The sequence below is a fragment of the Vanellus vanellus genome (assembly GCF_965231255.1).
Source record: "Vanellus vanellus genome assembly, chromosome: 5".
Taxonomy (NCBI): domain Eukaryota; kingdom Metazoa; phylum Chordata; class Aves; order Charadriiformes; family Charadriidae; genus Vanellus; species Vanellus vanellus.
The window spans coordinates 32,537,016-32,557,752 of NC_138910.1; the positions used below are offsets into that span (position 1 = coordinate 32,537,016).

A 20,737-nucleotide genomic window follows, 5' to 3' on the forward strand; every position below is an offset into this window, starting at 1 on the left:
AGACAGAAAAGATGGAGACGACAGTGAGGCACAGGGGGGTACCTGAGACAGGACAGCAAACCAAGCAGGGGGCTTCACTGAGCAGCCAGCCTACACAAGGAGAGAGATAGGCATCTATTTTGGCAGATTAGCACTATTAAAAATCTTGACGAGCCTCCATTTGTGAAGCAACGCTAAAATTGGTTCTCTACACACAGCACCTCAGTGTGCCAACCCTCTGCTGGGCTGAGAGCCCACACTGCTGAGGTGGCCTTGGCCATGGGGTGCCAGGCACAGTGACCCTGCATGCTCCTGGCCCTTTTTCCCACCTCCATCGCTGCAATGCAATGCAACTTGCCCTGTGTGCATGGCCAGTGGCTTGGCATCAGATCCACAGCTTTTGGCAATTTGCCACATCACTCAAACTAGAAGGCATATCACAAGATTGCTTGCCATCTCTCTCTGGCTTATTTTAGTCAAATAGAAGGAAAATGGGCTAAGCAAGATATCACTTGAGGCTTTTCATACCATCTTCCATTTCTAGAATCTGTTCTTTTGTCCCAAAGTTACTGTTCTGTATACATATTTGATGGCCCATCTCACCTCCTATATACATACATGCACGTGTGTTTGCACACATACAAACCCATTCCAGTGGAACTGAAGGAATAATATTTACATCTGAAATGCAGAACTTTGTAGTCCAAAAGGTTTACACCAGAGGAAGGCAGCTCACAGCGCTTGTTTTCTTGATGAACTTTGGTGACCCTCCATTTTTGATCTGTCCTACTCTCGGGTCCCACAGATTGCAAGAGGGTCTTGTCCCTAAACCCACTATTGTGAAACACCTGTGGGACCAGAGCCCTGGCACCGAAGAAGGAAAAGAGAAGTGAGAAAAATGGCAGAGACCCACATTTCTGCTCAGATGACTCTGGCCGTCAGCTCTTTCCCCAAGTGTCAAGTGACTCCGGGTCCCTGGGTACCCTGGACACTGGGTGTCACCATGAATAACACCACAGCCTCACACAAAGCACCCTCCATGCCAAGTATTTGAGCAGGGCTTAGACCACAGCAGCTAAATATAAATATTCAGTTTGATCCTGCACTGGGGCAGCGGGAGGAACCACATAGCTTCTTACATGCCCTTCCAGTCCTGTTTTCTAGACACCCAAATAGCTGTTAAAGGCTGGAGAAAAAAAAAATAATCAGAAAATGGTGCATGATCCCTGAATGAACAGAAACAATTAATTGGGCTTGGTCCCGTGGGAGCCGCGTGCTGCTCATCACAAACACAGGCAGGCAGGTGCAGGTACATGTGGATCCCTGTGCCTGGACGGTCAAGCACTGACTCTGCCTGATCCGAATGTCTGGATAATCGCTTCTTGCCAGGCAATGAAACACTCCTGCTGTGCCAGTATTGGACAAAATCCCAGGAATAGCCAACTAATATGGGACAAAGTCTCTCTTCTTTGTCACGACATCCTGGGACTCCATGCCCTAACACATCTCCTCAGAAACTCACAGAATCATAAAATCATAGAGTGGTTTATGTTGGAAAGGACCTTGAAGATCATCGAGTTCCAACCCCCCTGCCATAGGCAGGGACACCTCCCACTAGACCAGGTTGCCCAAGGCCACATCCAGCCTGGCCTTGAGCACCTCCAGGGATGGGGCCTCAACAACCTCTCTGGGCAACCTGTTCCAGTGCCTTGCCACCCTTAAAGTGAAAAACTTCTTCCTAATGTTCAATCTGGACCTGCCCTCTTCTAGTTTAAAGCCATTCCCCCTGATCCTATCGCTACGTGCCCTTGTAAAAAGAAAGCAAAAAATGAAGGAGAAAAAGCTTGGTACTTGTAGATTTAAGATTGCCTGGGTGGCCTTCACGTATATTTTAAACACACATGAATACTTAATTTGCTCTAAATCCAATTCATGTCTTTAAATTTTCCTTGGCCAAAAAAACAGAGACCTTGTCAGAAACACCATTAGGACTTCAAAAGGGAGCAGCCAGGTACCCAGAGAGGCCACGCTGTGCTTGTTTGAGACTGCTCACTACATCCTCCCTGGAGCAATGCTCGGCATGGTGGCTGACAGCCAAGAAGAACAGGATATTCCAGTTGATTAACTGAGTACTGTTGAGAGACTGGGATTACACTCATTTTACCCTGATACACACTGTTGAAGTAACTTGAGAAGTTTCCATCACCAGAAACAACTGACAAAATCCACCCAGACAAAGTGTCTTTTAAAGAGCTCTGGCTCCTGCCTTTGGGCTTGGGCAAGAAAGGCAAAAGCCAGTGCTGTGAGCCGTACAGGGGAGAGATGGAGGAGACATTTACCAACTGAATCAGCAGAGAATAGCACTCTGCTACTTACAGGAAGGATCCACCTATCTAATAGTTACACGGTTTGGTTCTGTTGGTTTACAAAATTCACTGATCAAAACAGCTTTGCATGCGAATCACACACTTTTACCTCCTTATCTTGTAACTCAGTATCATTTAAAGGACCCTAAATGCCCCTATCCCAGAAAAGTCTTGAAACACCTCCCTATAGACAAGACAGGCCTTGCAGCACAGCCTGAGGGCCAGGAGCACAGGCTTTGCCCTCCTAACGAGATCCGGAGCTCCGAGCCTCCACCACACTCACCACTGCATCCAGACCTTGCAAAGGGTCCGGGAATGAGTTACACTCCCATGCCACTCCGCCAGACTCTTCACACGCTCAATAAGGAACAACCTAAACGTATCTCCTCCCTCACCTTTCCCTCTACTTTTAAATAAACTTCTTCAAGCTGAGCAGGTTGGTATTTACAACAACAAATGGATGTTGACCTTGCTGGACCTTTTCACCTTCCTTTTAGCATTCTCTCAGAAAGCCAGCTGTTTTGTGTTGGTTTTTTCTTTTTTTTTCTTTTTGTCCTTCAGTTCACATGTAAGAGACCAACCTGATCTAGTAACTACGTGAATAATCAGGGCAGCTCTGCATTTCCTCATATGTTTGTAAAATCTGTCATCTTATCAAAGACTGATGGGCTCAGTCAATCTCAGCTGCAGCTGAGCTGGTCTCAGAGTAGGGCAGCAGATCATTCAAAAGTAGCCAGGGCACACAGTCTGGAGAGGTTTAAGAGGAAATGCAAACAACATGGGGACTAGACAGTAGGAGAGGTATTTAACCTCTCCAGAAAAAGAGCCTTTAGGGTAACCCCGTTCAAAACATATTTATCTAGAGATGAGTAGACACGGAACAATACAATGAGCCCTGCATTTAAAGACAAGTATGAAGTCTCCATGCCACACCAACCACTCCTGCCTACTGCTCTTGCTGGGTTATTACTGTCACAAGATGACCGCAAAAATCTCAAGGATTTGTTGCTAAGTCACTAAGGCTTATATTTCATCAATTTTGGCAGTTTCACAAATTAAGCACCGATGTACTTATGTCCACAGAGATATGCTGGGAAAGGGAGGGACATAAGATATGAGGAATTCTTCAGGGGACAGGGGGAAGCCTAACTGACACTTACAGGGAAAGAATTATATGGTACATGGCACGCAGCAGGGGCTCATGAATTCACTGTGCTCTCGCTTAAGATCTAAATAGTGTAAATTGTGCAAATCCTTTGGCAGCAATTATATGACATCTGGTAGATGTTGTATACTGTATATTGTTACCATTGTGCTTAATTACATTGTTACCATTGTGCTTAATTACATGAAATGTCCCCAAGATACTGCCATGCTGCTCTTTTGTCCACTCTGCAGCATGCCAAGGAGCGAAGCCATGCTTCTTGCCTAACTAGGGGAAAAAGGACTGATGTGAAAAGACCCAAATAAATCTTACGTGCAAGATGGTATAGAGTACTATAGACTACCCATTAAAAACACTCCCATAGTGAGCTACAATAATCCTTACATTAAGGCTGTGAATGGACCTAGTTCTTTGAAAGATCAGCAGCAACTCTGTGTGGTACCACTGCGCATAAGGTACTTCAGAATAATGATCACAGTCTGATATGTTGCTTTTCTTCCTTAAGAAAATTGATATCTTGTAGTGATGCTAAATTCAGCTCAGTTTAGGCAAAGCCAGATAAGTATATGGCTGCCTGTATGTACATATTTCAGAAATCCAGCTTTTATCTCTCCAAGGAACAGAGCACAACTGGTGCTCTGCTACCCAAGTGAGAGGTCTGGATGCTGCAGGTCTCCCGAGCAACTGAAGGCTGATTGTCACAAATGACTGTGATGAAGAAACAGGTCATTTGTGGACATGATCCTCCAAAAGTGCTATTTGTGCACAGTTTTGCTGCATAAAACTACTTACACCAGAGCTAACATTGATCATGACTACATCATAAAATTGCAGATTTCCCCCCCAAAGAGTGAACCACATTAGCAATTTAATAATTGTACGCCTTCTGCATTCAGCAACCTCTCTCTTTATACATCTAATCAGCATTAATTTAAATGCAGGATAATTAGCAGATACACTCATGGATGGGTGCTGAAATGATCCCTGAAAATTTAACCACTTGATGTCTTGTAGTATGCACTAACAGTTGGAGAGTAAGACAGAACACACTTAATAGCAGCAGAGGCAAAATCTTATCATGGGCAGCAAAAAAGATTTAAAAAAACATGAATGCATTTCAGAGCAGAGACTAGATTCAAACATTTGGGTGTTTTGCCCTTCAGTAGAAGACCAAAACAGTAAATGCCACTTTATCTTTGTCTTCCTGTGTTTTGATGTTTTGTCTACAAATAAGTCAGTTTGTTGGTATATTAACTATCTAGATGTTTACCATCAACATGCAGGCAAGTATTTGGTGGTATTGTTCCTAGACTTGGTATGTGCTGATCCACCAAAGCACAGATAGCCCAGCAAAATGTGTTTGCAGACAGACAAAGCATGTCCACGTGAGAGCAATAAATCTGAACCACAGTCAACACACTCAAACTTTCCTTGGCTTACTTGCCAGGCTTTTGGGACTCGGGCAGATCCCAACTTCTTTGCCCAAGTAAACACCTCCTGCTAGTCCATGACAGGTTTGCCTCAGCAATAGAGCAGTTTTGCAGGTTATTACTTTTTTTTCCCCCAAAACATTCTCAAAAACTCATACAGCAGTCATCAAATCAGTGGTTTGCACATGTGACAGATGCTGGGAGTGCCTCAGTTACTGGAAAACGCTTGGGACAAGATCCCACGGGAGAGGCAGACAGAGTGGGCAGAAGGGCCCCAGGAGAGGTGGCAGCGGAGAGGGCTGGGAGCAGACCCGAGCTGGCCCTGCATGCATGCTGCCTGTACGTATGTGAGCATACCTGACCTGAAAGCCATCTAGTGCTCTACAGCGGAACCGAGTGCAAGAGGTTGTGTCCCAGCTCTCAGGACGACTCGTTAGCTCAAAGCCAGAACTGCCCTAATGAGGCTTCTCAGCTTCTGCCTCACATGCCTGGCACCCCCCTTCTCCAAGCGCAGGCATGACAAGCTCACGCGCCTGCCTGCAAAAGTGGCCACATGTGCCAGGGAGGAGGTGACCTCGCCAGGGGAAGGCAGGAGGAACACCAGCATCTGGGAAGAAACAAGCACAAGCCCACGCACCCTTGTGAACCACTTCAATCCATGAAATAGATAGTCACCAGTTTTAAAAATGGCCAAATATCTCATGAAAATGAATTGTGAACTTTTGATGCAAAAGAGAGGGTCAGCCAAGCCAAGCAGTTTTGCGTGCTCATTAGGACAAAACAAATGGTTCCTAGCACCATGGTCCCATGAGGTGGCAACCACAAAATTTCTTTTGCTACCTTTGCATTTTACTGGCATGTAATTAAACACAGAAAGGAAAACAGAGGCACAGAGACGGTGATGCTTGGAAATAAAAACGAAAGCAAGACTAAATTTGGGGCCATAACCATTCCTGTAGTATTGCTGTGGGAACATGATTCTTCTGTCTGTTGTACTGATGTTGTGCCTCTCAATATTACTGACTGCAAGCCTGACGGTATTTTACACGACATGGGACCAAATAAGAAGATGTGACATTTTAAAAATAAGCATAGATGTCAAAGTTGACTGCCACCAAGTCATAAAGTCCCTGTTCTTACTAACATTTTTATGTTCTGGCAAACAATTTGTCCTTCTAGTGGGTATTACTAATATGTAATTACGTTTATAAAGAAGAAAATGACATTTTATTTTGATTCATCTTCATTAGGTACCTCTTAAAAAGTTCCTCAGGGCATTTTTAAACATGAAGAATACCCACAGTTACGATATTTATAAAATATACTTTAATCTTGCACTAACTATTTAATGATTTTGCCAGTAGCAATTTCTTATTGCATCTTTGCATCTTTGTATTCAAAGCTTACCTATTGCAATGAGTCTTTAAAAAGAAATACATTAATTAAATATGCCTTTGCTTCACTAGCCTAGGAAAAGACTATTAATCACCTGGCAGGCACAAGCACAACGTAATACCTGCTATTGCTCATGGGCACCTCACACAAACTGACTACTGCCGCGTGATGTAATTGCCTCCAACAACCCCAAGCACACGAAGAGGCTTTCTCCCATCAGCGTTGTGCCATTCACTCACCTCATCTAGTGTAAAGCAGCTGATGCATTTGTGAGATTTTATGGGCTATTTCTTTTTCTTTTCTTCCAGCACTATACCAACATCTAGTGAAATACATTTGTAGTGACCACCCTGACACTAGACATATGGAGGACACTACTCGAGTGGGGCAGGGTTGTTGGTCTCCCATCACCAAATCCTCCTAGGGAGCTCTCACCAGCACAGATGGGAGTGTCAGTGCCAAACACAAGATGCAGCTGTAACCAGCAAATAAGTTTGTTACAGGCAGGGTCACTGAAATACAGTATTCCTTAAGGGAAAAAAAAAAAAAAAAGAAAAAAGATTAAAATAAGAATGATGACTGACAGTCTTGTATCAGACACCTGAGGTTTGACAACCACACTTCCAGTTGCCTAATATCATAGCTGAGTTGGACGTCAGTCAGAATGAAAAGGTGTTTCATGTGCATTTATACTTCTGGGTAGTTGCCCCAAACTCTGTTAATATTTTACTATGTGAGTAAGGTAAAAAAGAAGTTGCGGCTTAGAAATGAAACATGTCAATTATTCCTTGACCTTGACTGGATGTTCAAAATGCTTTTCAGTATGTTGACAATATGTGCTAACCCGCAATTATTTTTCATGGAAAATGTTTCTCTGATACCCTACTTGTACTTTCATTAATCACAGGTCACCCTCATAGGTTCGAACTTCTCATCTGACAAACATCTAAAAATGGAAAAGTTTAGAGTAACCCTGACCGTGTTTAGAGTGTCTCTGAGCACGAGACATTTATTTTACCTAGCACAGCTAAAGGCATTTAGATTAATGTTCAGAACTGCCTTGTGGTTGTTGGGGTTTTTTTTTGTCCTATTTAGCTACTTGCCTCAATTATGCTGTGTGGAAAAGGTCAGTCCCTTCCATCACGTCTGAATTGGTAGCCTTTTCATCAGAGGTCCTGAGTCGACACTGACTCCATTACTCACTTTCCCTGTCATGGTGAATCAAGGTACACGAGGAACCACAGGTGTCCCTCAGGTCTTCTCTAACTCTTCTCTACTACCAATGGCCTCTCCCATGCATTTTTGCCCCTCAGCCTCATTCCCAACTCCTTTTTCCCCTCTCCTGCTCGGGACATGTTAGTGTTCTTTCCATCTCCGCGACACTGAAACGTGCAACTCCTATTACTCTTCCTACCACTGTTGCATGTTACGTTTAGGTGTATATTTGATGAGGAACTTTGTAAAAATTCCCTGTCATCAGTTGGCTCGCTCTGGGACACCAGTGAAGGGAAAGGCACTGGGGGGTCACAGGGAGACACTGTCAGACAGGGCAATCTGCTTAATGGGAGCTGGAAGGAGGGAGCAGCAGGGAGAGAGCAAGGGGAAATCAAAGTGTGATCTATCAGAGCAAGGTGGGAAATGAGCCTGTGAAAGAAGGCGTGAGCTGAATGCTAACAACCTGAATGCTTGGCTCACGTCCTCTCCCTGCCGTCTGCTATGGCTGCACCAGATCATCTCTTTCCATCTTCGGTTGTCCCTGAGTAACTTCACCCAGGCTCAGACATCCAGCTACTGTGGCAATTTGTGGCTGGTCGGCACCAAACCAGTAGCTAATGCCTGGTGAGTAACGTGCTCACTGAGCAGCGTGTCACTGCGCAGCCAGGATGGAGGGATTTTCATCCCCTCTCTTTTTTAGCTGTTTGGATAATGCTCCACTTTTGAAACACAACCTGATATTTCTGCAGGATCTACAATACTCCTCGTGTTCTTTCATGACACAACCCCCGGCCCCATCCCTTCCCAAAGCGATGCTCTAGTCCTCATTTTACAAAACAAGTGTCTGACACACGGTGATCCCACACAGGTCACACTCAGGGTGTATGGGGCAGAACAGACAACCAAAACCAGGTTCCTGGGGATACAAACCACAAGCTATCTTTCCTCTTTTGTCCAGACGTAGACAAATTCCCTTCTACAGCTTTCAAACAAGAGGTTTAATTACATATATTTGATAGATCTCAATAATTGGGGGTAATTTACCCATCCCATTAAAACAAAATGTTGCTTCAGTATTAGCAAGACAGAACAAATAGATGAGCTAAAAGAGCAAAGGTTTGCTTATAGAGTTAATAGGAGACACAAGGTGGTGTTTTCTGTGCTTACCTTCAGCACTGTGATATTCCATGCAAAACTCTCAATGGCTTTGCTTAGTTTTCTTCCTTTCAAACCTTCCTTTGTCCCGAGGTTATGAAGCTCTTCATGGAATTCCATTCCTAAAAATACAGATTGCTACATCACCCACTGCACCACTGATTTCGCTTACAAAATGTTCAGCCTCGCAGCTGGTAATTCCTACAACCTCTTTCTCTGTTTCTCCCCCTTGCCTGTTATGACCCCATCCTGAAGATCATCTTCCAGAATAAAAAGGTCACGTGCAATCTTGTGGTTGTGCTTCCACTTTGTATGCAACTCTCCTTTCCAGTGCTGGTGGTCCCACACAGGCACATGCCTGGTCCCCACACAAACACTCCTCCAGCGCGCTTCTGCTTGCAGTCTGCATTGCTGGCAATATTGCGACAAAAGGCAATGGCTTGTCACTCTCCTTGAATAGATGATTTTGTACCTTGGAAGGCAGTCTGACAGACGTGGAAGGTACCTGCTCAGCACAGCAAATACAGACTCAAATGCACAGCTCCTCATTAATCTTAATCACAGTCATATGGAAAAGCCCTTGTACTTCACAATGATAATTTATATCAGAAACACATACCACTAATCACAGGGTTGCTATTTCTGCAGCCCAGAGAACTGAGACTTTCAACCACAGCCTAGGGAATTGTCACATTTCATTGCTAGTTTCTGTGGCAAATGTCTGCAAATCTGTTGCTGGATACAAGAATTCAGGAAATCTGGGAGCAGATTAAAAACCTTAACAAGTCCAATTAGCCCATCAATTCTGCAAGATTTGCACAGTGTATGCAAACATTTCTCTGAGTCTGGTGCGGATTAAGAGACAAAATGGAGAGAGCTGCTTGTGTTCCCTTAATTTGTACCTTACAAAGGCCACATTGGCACTAAATCACTCCAAAATGTCCAAAGCCCATCCTGGCTGAACAAACCAAGCTCCATCTCCAGTTGTTTCATAACTCTCCCTCCCCTAATGTTTTAAGGCAAATATCACTTGCAAATTCAAGCTTCATTGAAAGTACATCAAAGAAATGCCCATCGAGAGAACATGTGCACAGAATAGATGCAGAGGGCTGTGTAGTGGGTTGCTGAAGGAGTCAGCCCTTCGACAACCCAAGGCAGGCTTGCACTTGGCGTAGTTTGCCTGAAGCACTCCTGGAAGACTAACAATAGGTTTCTTCTTGCATTGCACCACCAACTCCAGGAGCTCGGTAACACTGAGGCCGTTCAACCTCACACAACGCAAGATTTCTCTACTGTTTATTTTTCAAAACGTCGCCCACTCAACAAGTTTTGCATGTCTAGGGTAGCAGAGCTCCTGCAGCACTTCCTTTGGGAAACAGTCTAAATAATTGCACCCCAAGCAAGATCCTCCTGCAGGTGTGCCTCGTGCCAACTGACGTACAAATCATTTCACTTCAGTAAGTGCCAGAAAACCTTCAAATGACTTGCTTTGTCTTCCAAAAAAATATGAAGGTTAACGCTGCCCAGCTCCACGTGGACAGCCCTGCCTTTATGCAGCATCCTTTTAGTTATTTTTCCCTCTGGACCTCGTTTCCCCAACTCCAACTTGAAGACAATGCTGCCCTGGAGAGAAGGAGCCGTGAACATTTGTTAGGTGGCAGGTAGGAGCACCAATGGAAACATTTAGCAGTTTGGTCCTCCAAGCTGCTGCTGAGCACGTGAAAAAAAAAAAAAAAAACAAAACAATAAAACCAGCTACCTGAGAAGTCATCTGGGGGAGCAGGCAGGACCCTGTGGCACAGGTAGCCTGGACAAAAACAGGCTATGATGTGAAGCAGAGGTCTGGTGGGTACATGTTCAAACGGAGCAGGACTGGGGTGAGGTGAAGGACAATGTCACAGGCCATTGTACCTCTAACACCTGTTAGTTTTGAGTGCTTCACCTTGCTACGTTGAAAATGTTATTTAACAATTTGCCTGGGTAACATTTGCAACAAACTAATTGGCAATTGAGCGTGGTGAGGGATCCTCTCTCTCCTACTCCTTTCCTCTGTCTAAATCCTGAGGCTTCAGAAGAGCACTTCATATGTCTCTAGCCCTGGCATGGTCAGCATGGTGGCATAGTCCTGCATCATGATCGCTGCACACATCTCCAGCTCCCTCTGCTCACAAAGATGCCAGTGCCCAGGCAAGCATCGCAGGTTCTTCTCTCTGCGCACAGCACAGGGTGGGCAGAAAGCTGGCTGATGCTGCTGAGGGTCCGCGTAATTTACTGCAAAGTATTGCTCTTAAATTATACCATCTAGAAATACCCCTGGTGCTGCATTTTCCTGTCACTGTCCCATTCCTAAACCCTCTGCACCCAATGAAGGCTTTGGGCTGCAGATGTTTATGCTGCTTATGCAGATAGACAGAAGCCAAGGCATGACACAAGATAAGGCCCATGAAATCCAGCAAGACATAGCTGCTTGCCTCTCCTCCCTTTGCTACCACAGTGCCAGCATGGCTCCAGAGCTCTGAGTTTCAAAGAGCAAGTACTAGGTTCTACCCTGCTCTTGCACCACATAAAAATCAGTGAAATGCTGTTGTTAACAGCATTTAAACAGTTAAACAGTTTCCAAATTTCCTCTAATTAAAAAGATTAATTAAAAGATATACTACAAAACATTGGTTTCATTTATTATTTAGATTTAACAGAAGCAAATGGCTGTAGTCTGCGTCACTTGCCAAATCCAAAAATGCCTACCAGAAACAATAGTATTTATGATTGCTGTGGTCCCAGAATATTATGCCCAAGAATACAAATTAAATGCAGTAACAAGTGTTTCCACTGCTGACCTTCAAGGCTTGCTATAGGTTAGGAAAGGTGCAGCTATACAACTAAATGGACTGAAAACAGATTTAATTTCTGCAGTGTAAACCCCTAATAGAAAGACACTGCGGGTATTTATTCAGCATGGTTTCTGATACACGAAAACTGATGGATTTAGTTGTAGAGGATTACCACCGCCAAATGTGGACTCTCATCTCTCTAGCAGGGCTTATTCTTATGTATCAGTGGAAACTACAGGAGACACGTCCCAGTTCCGAGTCTAGCCTGCTATCCTGAACAAGTGAAGAAGAGGAGTTTGTGTGGATAAACTGAACTGTGTATCACAGACACTTTGGTGATTTCCATCATCCTGAAAAAGGAGCGTGAACCTGTGGCAGAGCAGACAGCACACGAGTGGCCACTTCTGAAACCACCTCTTCCCTTTTTACTGCTGCAAACAAGACAGAGCCCTAGTTTAGATAAAGACATCCAGTACAACACCAGCAATGCATGATCTACTCTAGGCACTCTAGGCTACTTACAGTAGCTATAGGGGTTTGTGCCCATATACCTGATGTACATAATGCATAGCCACACAGATTCACTGTGATACAATAGAATTATATTGGCATAAGTTTCCAAGGTCTAAAACAAACCTAAACAGCAAAAGTAAGCAAAGATAGGCAACAGAGCTTGGTCCTGTGGTTTCAAAAATTCTTGCCTCCTCCTCTGTGTTTAAGGGGAACGACTGAGGTAGAGATCAGAGCGCAGTAAAGGCAGCACGCCTTCTCACTCCCTGTTTTTAATTGAATGCCTTTCTAGTTGATTTGACTAATTTAAATGCTGTCAGACATTTCAGAGCTGTAGAGCAGATGGAGAAATGGCTTTTGAGGTGAAAGCTGCGGATTTTTCCCTGATCCTACGCCTGCATTGCTACAGGAGGATGAGCCTTCAGGAGGGTGGAGTCTGCCAGGGAAAGACCAGGACGCTCACTTAAATAATAGGTGAAAGATGCTGCAGTAAGTCACAAAGTATAAGTAAATTATGGCACATTGTTTCCCATCTTTCACCCGGAACTGCACAATAAAGAAGGATTACCTGCTTTCTGGCACTGAACAATCTTGTCGTGAGTGATGTCTGCTGTCTCAATGAGAACCCTGCTCTCTTGAATCATCTGTCAGAAAATAAACAAAAAAAAAAAGCAGCATTACGAGGGTTTCCTGCAACATCTACTCCACAGAAAAGTACACAGGTTCAAACTTAAAAAGAGCTCTGTTCTGCAAGCAACCTATAAAGACTGGATCATTCCTGCATTTCAGGGCTCCCAGATCCATACCAAGCTGAGTGACAGTTGCTCAGAATATGTTATGCTCCATAAGTTAAAGAACAGCTGTTTTACATCAGTGAGACACCACTGCAAATAATGTAAAGGAAACAAAAGTAATTTCGGGAGAAAGCAGAGTTAGTAGACAAACAAAATTAATTCTATGTGAAACTGAGCCTTTTCTAATTAGTGCTTTTCTTGAAACAAAAGGAGAAATAAGTATAGTCCTTGACATAAGTGGTTATCAAAAATTTTACCAAGTCATGAATAGCGCTGATTTCAAGAGGTACTTAAGCCTGTGCTGAACTTTATGCACTACAGCAGTTCAGACAGCTACAGTAGTTTTTGAGTTTCTCTTTGGAAAAATTCAGTTCCAAATCCTATCCTATCCTCAACATTTCCATTAAAGTTTAAAAGAAGAAAAAAAACACCAAAAACAAACCCCAAAACTAAAAGAGGCAGGCAATTTCAACAAGCCTACTTACAACTTTCAAGAAATATCCATATTTATGTATCTTCCTGGAGTAGCTCACTAAGAGCAAGTAGATGAAGTGTCCATTACGTGACAAGTTTCCTGAGCCTCCCTTCTTGCAAATGCTATACTCCTTTGATGGTAACAAACCTTGCAAAACCCTTCAGAAGCCCAGGCCAGCAAGCAAATTGTTCCAGTGCTATACTCTGCGAAATTGCAAAAGGTGGCACGTACATCTGTTAGAGAAGGCAAGAACATGCTGTACAACAAACTATGCCTGAGAATAGCCTCACTCTCCCGGGATGTACACCACAAACCCCTATCAAATCCAATCAGCATGAGAGCAGTGCCAATTAAAGATGAAGCAAACTGAATACTGCCTAATGCTAAATCCTGAAATTACAGAAGCCACCATCTGAAAGCTTTGCCAAAATGCTACAACTACTAAAAGCCTTCCTACTTTCAAACACAATAAATGTGAAAACACAACCAGCAGGTTTCGGTGATTTCAGTGGAAGACAGTATAACAGTATTAAATTAACACTTGCAAATTTGCATGTCTTATTGTTTAATTAGATACAAGGGAGGAAAGATGCTTCTGCTTGTCACACCCAAACTTCCAAATTCTGAAGTAATTCAGATCCAAATTTTGCTCCTTGTGCCATCTTCATTTCTAATTAAACCTATTAAGACAGGCTTCATTTAATAAAAATACCTATGCCTTTGCTTTGATATAAACAAGAGCATGAGAAAAACCAAAATCCATTAACAGCTTCACAGGCAGAGAGAAAAAGGCCTGATACATCTACAGAGTGCAAAATTGTTTTTTAACAGAACATGCCCAGTGGATATGCCTGAGATTGAAATTATTTTCGATAGTATCCTTTGCCTTTCATTCTTATTACTTGCTTGTTCGTGCATCACGTTGATTTTTTCCTCTTTGATATTTTCACTTGTCATCTAGAAAGAAATGACAATTTCTACCCACCCTCTGGCTCTTCTGTACCACAGCACATAGTCATTTTGTGCCGAAGGAGCTGTTCAGCTGCCAAATACAAATGTTGAAGTTGGTCAGAGCAGTAAAGAGAGAGAGAGAATCCCATTAAAACCTGCAAGTCCTTATGGAGGCAGCCAAATGTGCGCCTCCTGCACTTGCAGGCATGGGGCTAGTGAGCCAGTGCCCGCACTGCCTGGTCCAGCCAGGAGCTGCCAGCATTGCCATGGCCGCTGCACCCCGTGCACCCATCACCCTGGGCTTGGCCCCCCCATGGGCCTGCGCCTGTACTTCTTACCCAGCAGCAAGGTTTTGCCCAGCACGGTCAGTACATCTAAGCTGGGACAGGACATCCAAAGCGCCCAACTCTCATGTGCTCAGATCTCTAAAGCAGAACTTGATTTGTGAGAGTTTTTTTTAATATATATATATACACACACACATACACACACTCACAAATACACATATACGTATATGGCCACAGGAAACTATCCTACCACACACACAAAAAAAGCAAGCTTGATAATCATGCAATTTGGTAATCTAAGTTTGACCGTATCTTCCTCCAACTCCTGGACTCGCTCCCAGGAGTTTCTGGCAAGCCTGTTTTAGGATTCTCAGACATGAAGGCATTACATTCATTTTTTAAGAGAAAAGTGGCAATAGGATGTCAATTTTCCTATACTGAAGAGTAGGTAGAGCAGCCCTTCGCTCCTTTGATGCTGACATCAAAGTCTCACTGCTCTCAGCTGAGCAAGAACAAACAATTAAAACCAGATCATATAGCACAATTTAACCTGTTCCTGTCTTCCTGCTCAGCAGGTAACGCTGACAAAAATAAGCAGCTTTTGTCCCATGACAAATCCTGAGAGCAGATTCAGAGTTCCTCAGCTCAGTGACTGGGGTTAGGGGATGTCCTTAGCGCACCACCTGGAATCTCCCCCTCACAGGTTCCTCTAGGAAATAATGCACTGGGTAAAAATAACGCACCCTGGGCCAACAAGGGTTTATGATTCACACCAGCCTATGGTGTCTTTGCCACCTGTGATAACACAGTGTGCCGGATCTATATGCAGCATCTCTACATGACAGACCAGACTGCTCCCAACAAGAACTGCGTGTGCAGTTTCAGCGGGCACGAGATCCTGCTTGCTAAGGCTGCAGTAAATGATCCTAACGATAGGCTAGTGCAGGAACGAAGCCTGGGTGTTCCCTTTGAAGAACCCGAGACTGATTCATACAGATAAGAGTACAACAAGCAAGTAACTGCTATCCAGGAAAAAAAATATAGCATAGGTATGGGGGTGGGGGTGGGGGGTATTTCATTTGGCTTTTTTTTTTTTTTCCTTTTCTTTTTTTTTCTTAAAGGACATCACAATAGATGCTCTTGAAAAGATTCTGTGCAAATCCTGGCAACAGAACTGATACAACCCTCAAAAAACAGCTAAACTAATCTGAAAACACACTTTTTCTTTTCTTTTCTTTTTTTTTTTAAATTTTCCCCTCTCATACATTTTCACTTACACACAAGGTAGCACCTTGGGGGATATTTACTCAGTAAACATTGTAAAGGTCACCTAAAAAGCTAAGTTACTAGTAACTGTTTACTGGAATTAGTATTAAAAATTTGTCAGTATTCAATCTAATGCAGGTGAGAGCTAGAAACTGGTGCCCTGCACATGCTTTCATGCTGGACACAGGAGAGCAGGCAGCTGTTTTGGCAGGGTTCCCGGCCATGGCGGAGGATGCTGGCCAGGGATGCAGCATGTTGGCCATAGACACCTCTGCTTCGTCCCGTCCATTAGCCCCCAGGAGAGTTTTTTACCATGGCTCTGCTTGTCAACAGCTCCTGCTCACAGTCCTGTGTCGTGACATGACATCTAGACATCCCTTTTCTTTTTTAGCACTGGTTCTGAAACGAGTCCATGATCTCCCAGCCTGAATGATCCCCTTCTTTCCCAGCTGGTATCACATCTGAAACCCTGCTTGGGGATGTCACCTACTTCTTGCAATGCCAAGACAAGAACCAGAAGACCTAAATGCAACATGGGGGGCTGTGAGATTTTCTGCTGGGAAGGTAACTCCATAAATCACACGATAGCCTGAGATTTCCAAACCCAGTTTTGCCAGTAATGTTTCAAAATCCATCAACCTGTCTCAAACATGAAGAGTAAGCTTTCTGATGCTTGCAGCATGAATCTCCATTCACCTTTACTTTGCACAGACCCACGCTGCGCAGCGCTCTCAGGCAGTTGTGTAAGTCCCAGCCATCTGCCTGGAGCCCATCAGGCTGCTGTTTAATGTCAGCTCCCAAAAGGCAACTTGCTTCGGTGAGTGCCTCTCGAAAAGCGAGAGACATCCTACTCCCTCAGGAAACTCATGCTCCACCAGAGTGTTAACTCCTGAACGCTGAGCTTCAAGGGATTAACCTCCAAGCAACATATGCTAAAAAGCAACCTTCAGAGGATGGACGCTGGTATCTGGGTCCACTTGGAGTCAGTGAGGAAACTTCTAGCAGCTGCTGAAGCTCGCAAAATTGCTCAGGACAACTTGAATTTCCCATGTCAGAAAGAAGATGATGAACTTTATTCAGTGATGTGTTTAACATAACCAAAAGAGGGGAAATGGACAAAAATAAGAGTGAAAGCACACAAAATCTGATTCCGGTATAGGGACTTAAAAAGCTACCTTGCTCACCAACAGTGTATACCTGTTAAGAGTAACCACTGAAGGGAAGAAAGCTGAATGGGAGAAACTACCATGCACCTTGACATCATTTGGGATCCTGCTAATTGCAGTAATGGGCCCGTGGGGAGGGCGCAGGGTTCCTTCTGCGCTCGCTCGGCAGATGTGGTGATGCAGAGCTCTGTGGTAACAAAGGATAGCCCCACTCCTCCCACTGGGGACCCCTGCCATGTTTCCATGGGAGCAGAGGCACAAAGATTTTTGCGAGTCCTGGAGGTGCTAAACCCTCCTGGAGAGGCTGCTGCGCCAGAAATGCTCTCACAACGAGAAATGAATAAGGGGTTGTTCAGATTGACAAAAGATGCACATGGCGTGAGGCCCAGAAGTACATGTCACGTTCAATAAACTAATGGGAAAGAGGAATAACAAAGCCTCATCTACATAGGTTAGGTTTTTTCCTTCAAAATAGCTCAATTAATTTAAATATTCTTACACAATGCTGAAAGCAAGAAGCCTAAACTTGATTCATCTCAGTCTACCTGAAGCACTCTGTTCCAATCATGCCGGTTTCTCACAAAAGCATGGGAAGCAAAAGCCGGCACAAACCCAGGAGATTTCTCTTGAACTGTATATGAGACCCAGGAAGTGGAACAGACCACGGGCTGAAAAAATAACTGCCCTGTCTCACTTAAGTGTCTAAATATAGCATGCAATATCAAATTTAAAATCCCATTGCTTCACAAAAAGAATGATGCTTTATTTTGTCACTTCTGTTAAGCGTTAATTACAAAGATAAATAAATTTTAAGTAAAATTTAAAACATCTTACCTCTGAGGGCATCATATTTTTATGCACAAGAAATGAGTAGTCTTATTTCTTGTCTGCATTAAAGGCAGTTTAATCACAGGATCAGTACAAACTGAATAAAAATTTCTTTTTACTTTAATGAACGCCTGTGCTAGAGACCAATTTCTTCTTTTCATTACAAACTATTCTACAACCTGAAAAGGGGAGAGGAAATTAACACAGCAGAGTCTCACCAAAAAAGACAAAAAAAGACATGAAAAACTCTTGGTGGCAAATTAAAGCACTGCTCCTGCTGGGAAGATAAATGATACAAAAGGGACAGTTCAAAGAAACCTCTCATAAATATTCCAAAGTTTAGAACAGAAACTGACTGAACATCAAACTAAAAAGAAGCTTTCTCTCAGGTGCCTCCTCATGGCCATTGTCCCAATCTCCTGTCTTTCACTGACAATGAAGAGTTTTGCCTAGGTAAGGAATATCATACAGTGCCTCTGTTGCTAAAAAAACCCCAAACAAACAAACAAAAAAAAACCACCAAAAAAAAACCCCAAACCTACCCCAAAACAAAGATTAAAAAGGCTACAAAAATACAATCAATTTGGAAAAAGAGCTGAAGTGCAAATTGAGCTCATGAAAATTTGAACAGGATTCCCTCTTTAGCATTGAGCATTTCTTGCAGACAGGCTATCAGTCGTGTGCCAGCAAGTCTTGCAAAAAAGGAAGGATATGCACATGGTGCCAGGATGTAGGAAGGAACGTTTGCCACCAGTCTGCCTTGTCTCTGTACCAATATACTCCAAGCCAGGTTTCTGTATCTGAGCCTTTTCCTGCAACAGCCCAGTAAGAGGAACAGTTATCAGGCATGGTTACATCAGCTGGAAACATCTGAAATGCATTATTGACACAAATTGCAGAAGGAACTGAACAAAATTCACCTTAAATTCTTATTTCATGTTTTGGCTTACAAATATTTCTGGGGAGATATAGTGTCAGACTGTTGCAGGATGTGATTTGGTGCATGAAGACCAGTCCTCTACAAAAAAGGACCAGGGGAGGAACAATGGAAGGGGTCAGCTTTTTATATGCTTATGCTAAAACACAATAACTTAAGTACCCAACTGGAACTTCATGCTGTAAGAAAAGTTCTGATCTGACTGTTTTCAAGTCCTATTTTAGAAGGAACTAAGGGGCATGGCTATCAGAAACTGTGAGAATGGTGGGTAAATAAGAGAGAGAATTATAAGAGGTGAAAAAAGAAAAAGGATAATTGCTTTCCCAGTCTATGTCCAATTTTGGATGGAAAACTCTTTAAAACAGATGCAAATTCAAGACAATGTCCATGTACTGGACTGTGTTTGACGTCAGTGTATTATGACACTTCCTTGGCAGTGGATGCTCTGCTCTGCAATATAACTTGTCCTCAGCTGCTCAGAGAATTGTGAAAAACTTTCCTTTGGGGATGACTCTGTCCCAGCTGAAATATGAATTTCAGTGGAAAAGCTCACAAAAGTCTATTTAGTCATTTTGCATTGTGACATAAACTGGGAAAATGGACTTTCTCCTTGGGAATAAAGACCTGTCATGCCTGCGTCAAGACAAAGAAACACAAAAAGACTGAATCTGAAAGAAGAGCAGACAAAGAGCGGTTCCCCTCCACACACACCTTAGCAAACTATTGCTAGCGTGTATGGACCAACACCTGTGACAATAAAAACACTGCCATTAAATACATCGACTTATTCCCCAGCAGCATCACAGATATTACTTCTCCTCTCAAAAATCACCAATCCATCTCCATGTTGGCCAAGACATTCTTAACTAACCTGCCGTCTCTCAACAGTACCTACGGACACACTGTCCTTCCATATCTGTCTGCTGCAAAATAACAAAATTCCAGTGGCTTCAACAGGCTTCCAGCATATTCAAGAGGCTTGAATACAGAGAAAAATGTTAATGCTAACATGAGTTTATATAACAAATAGCATCTCTGTTGAAACCTTTTTACACTTTTTGTTGTTTATGATTCAAAAACATGTAAAGATACTTGGGGAGCTTCTTTTATTTGTCTAGAAAAATTTCTGTATGCACTCAATACCCCAGGAGACTGGGTAAAACCAAGAACATTTATCATCATGTGTTTATTGCTTTTGATTTGCAAATGATTCAATCACTTGGTCTTGGAGGAAAAATAATGCTGAACCAATAACTGCAAAACAAAGTGCACGAGTGTCCGTGAGTTCATGCACGCTTGCATCAGCACATGAATATATCATGCAGACAGAGAAACCACAATCTGTTTCCAAATAATTCTCAACCAAAAAAAAATCCTAACTTCATAGGATAACTGTTTGCAATGAATAATTCAACCATCTGTCAGGTGCAGCTGGGCCCTATCCCTTCTTTTCACATTGAGTATCTCCTTCTTTTAGGTGTGATCAATGAAAACCAGCATCAATTTGAAAGTTTATAAGACACACCGCACGTACTGCCTACCTGAGCGAGCATCTTCCCATGCCCGGCCACCAACGACGGGGCAAAGGGGGAGAGGGAGAGTCCTCCTTCACTGGAAAAGAAAGGTCGGAAGAACAGCTCTGCAGGGACATGCTACGCTATCCTAGGATGTATATGTGGGAAGCAACGTCAACGTTACCAGAATCCATTCATCATACTCTATGTACGATAACAACCAAGGCTGTAAGTTGAAATAAGCCATTCTAAACTGTATTTCTGGTAGCTGACACACTATGAAAAAAATTTTTTCTGTGTATTGTCAATGGTCCGCCTTATTTTCTTGTTTTCAGCAAATCCCATTCCTTGCTCTCCTCTGCAAAAACTCCCACACAACCCAGTATCATCAATGAAGCCTCTTCCTCCATGAGACACGGCAACAGTCAGATTCCACTAAACCACTGCAATGCCACCATAAAAAAAAAAAAAAA

General features: G+C 43.2%; 1 protein-coding gene across 1 annotated transcript in view; it reads right to left on the bottom strand.

The window, feature by feature from the left end:
• The window catches only part of PLCL1 (phospholipase C like 1 (inactive)), a gene marked incomplete at both ends in the record, with an annotated part of 211,220 nt that overhangs the window by 14,684 nt on the left and 175,799 nt on the right, over positions 1-20,737 (bottom strand). Inside the window, 2 exons of the mRNA XM_082483560.1 lie at positions 8,718-8,827; positions 12,615-12,690. Of these exons, the coding sequence (XP_082339686.1) occupies positions 8,718-8,827; positions 12,615-12,690 (186 nt within the window). The remainder of the gene's footprint in view (positions 1-8,717; positions 8,828-12,614; positions 12,691-20,737) is intronic.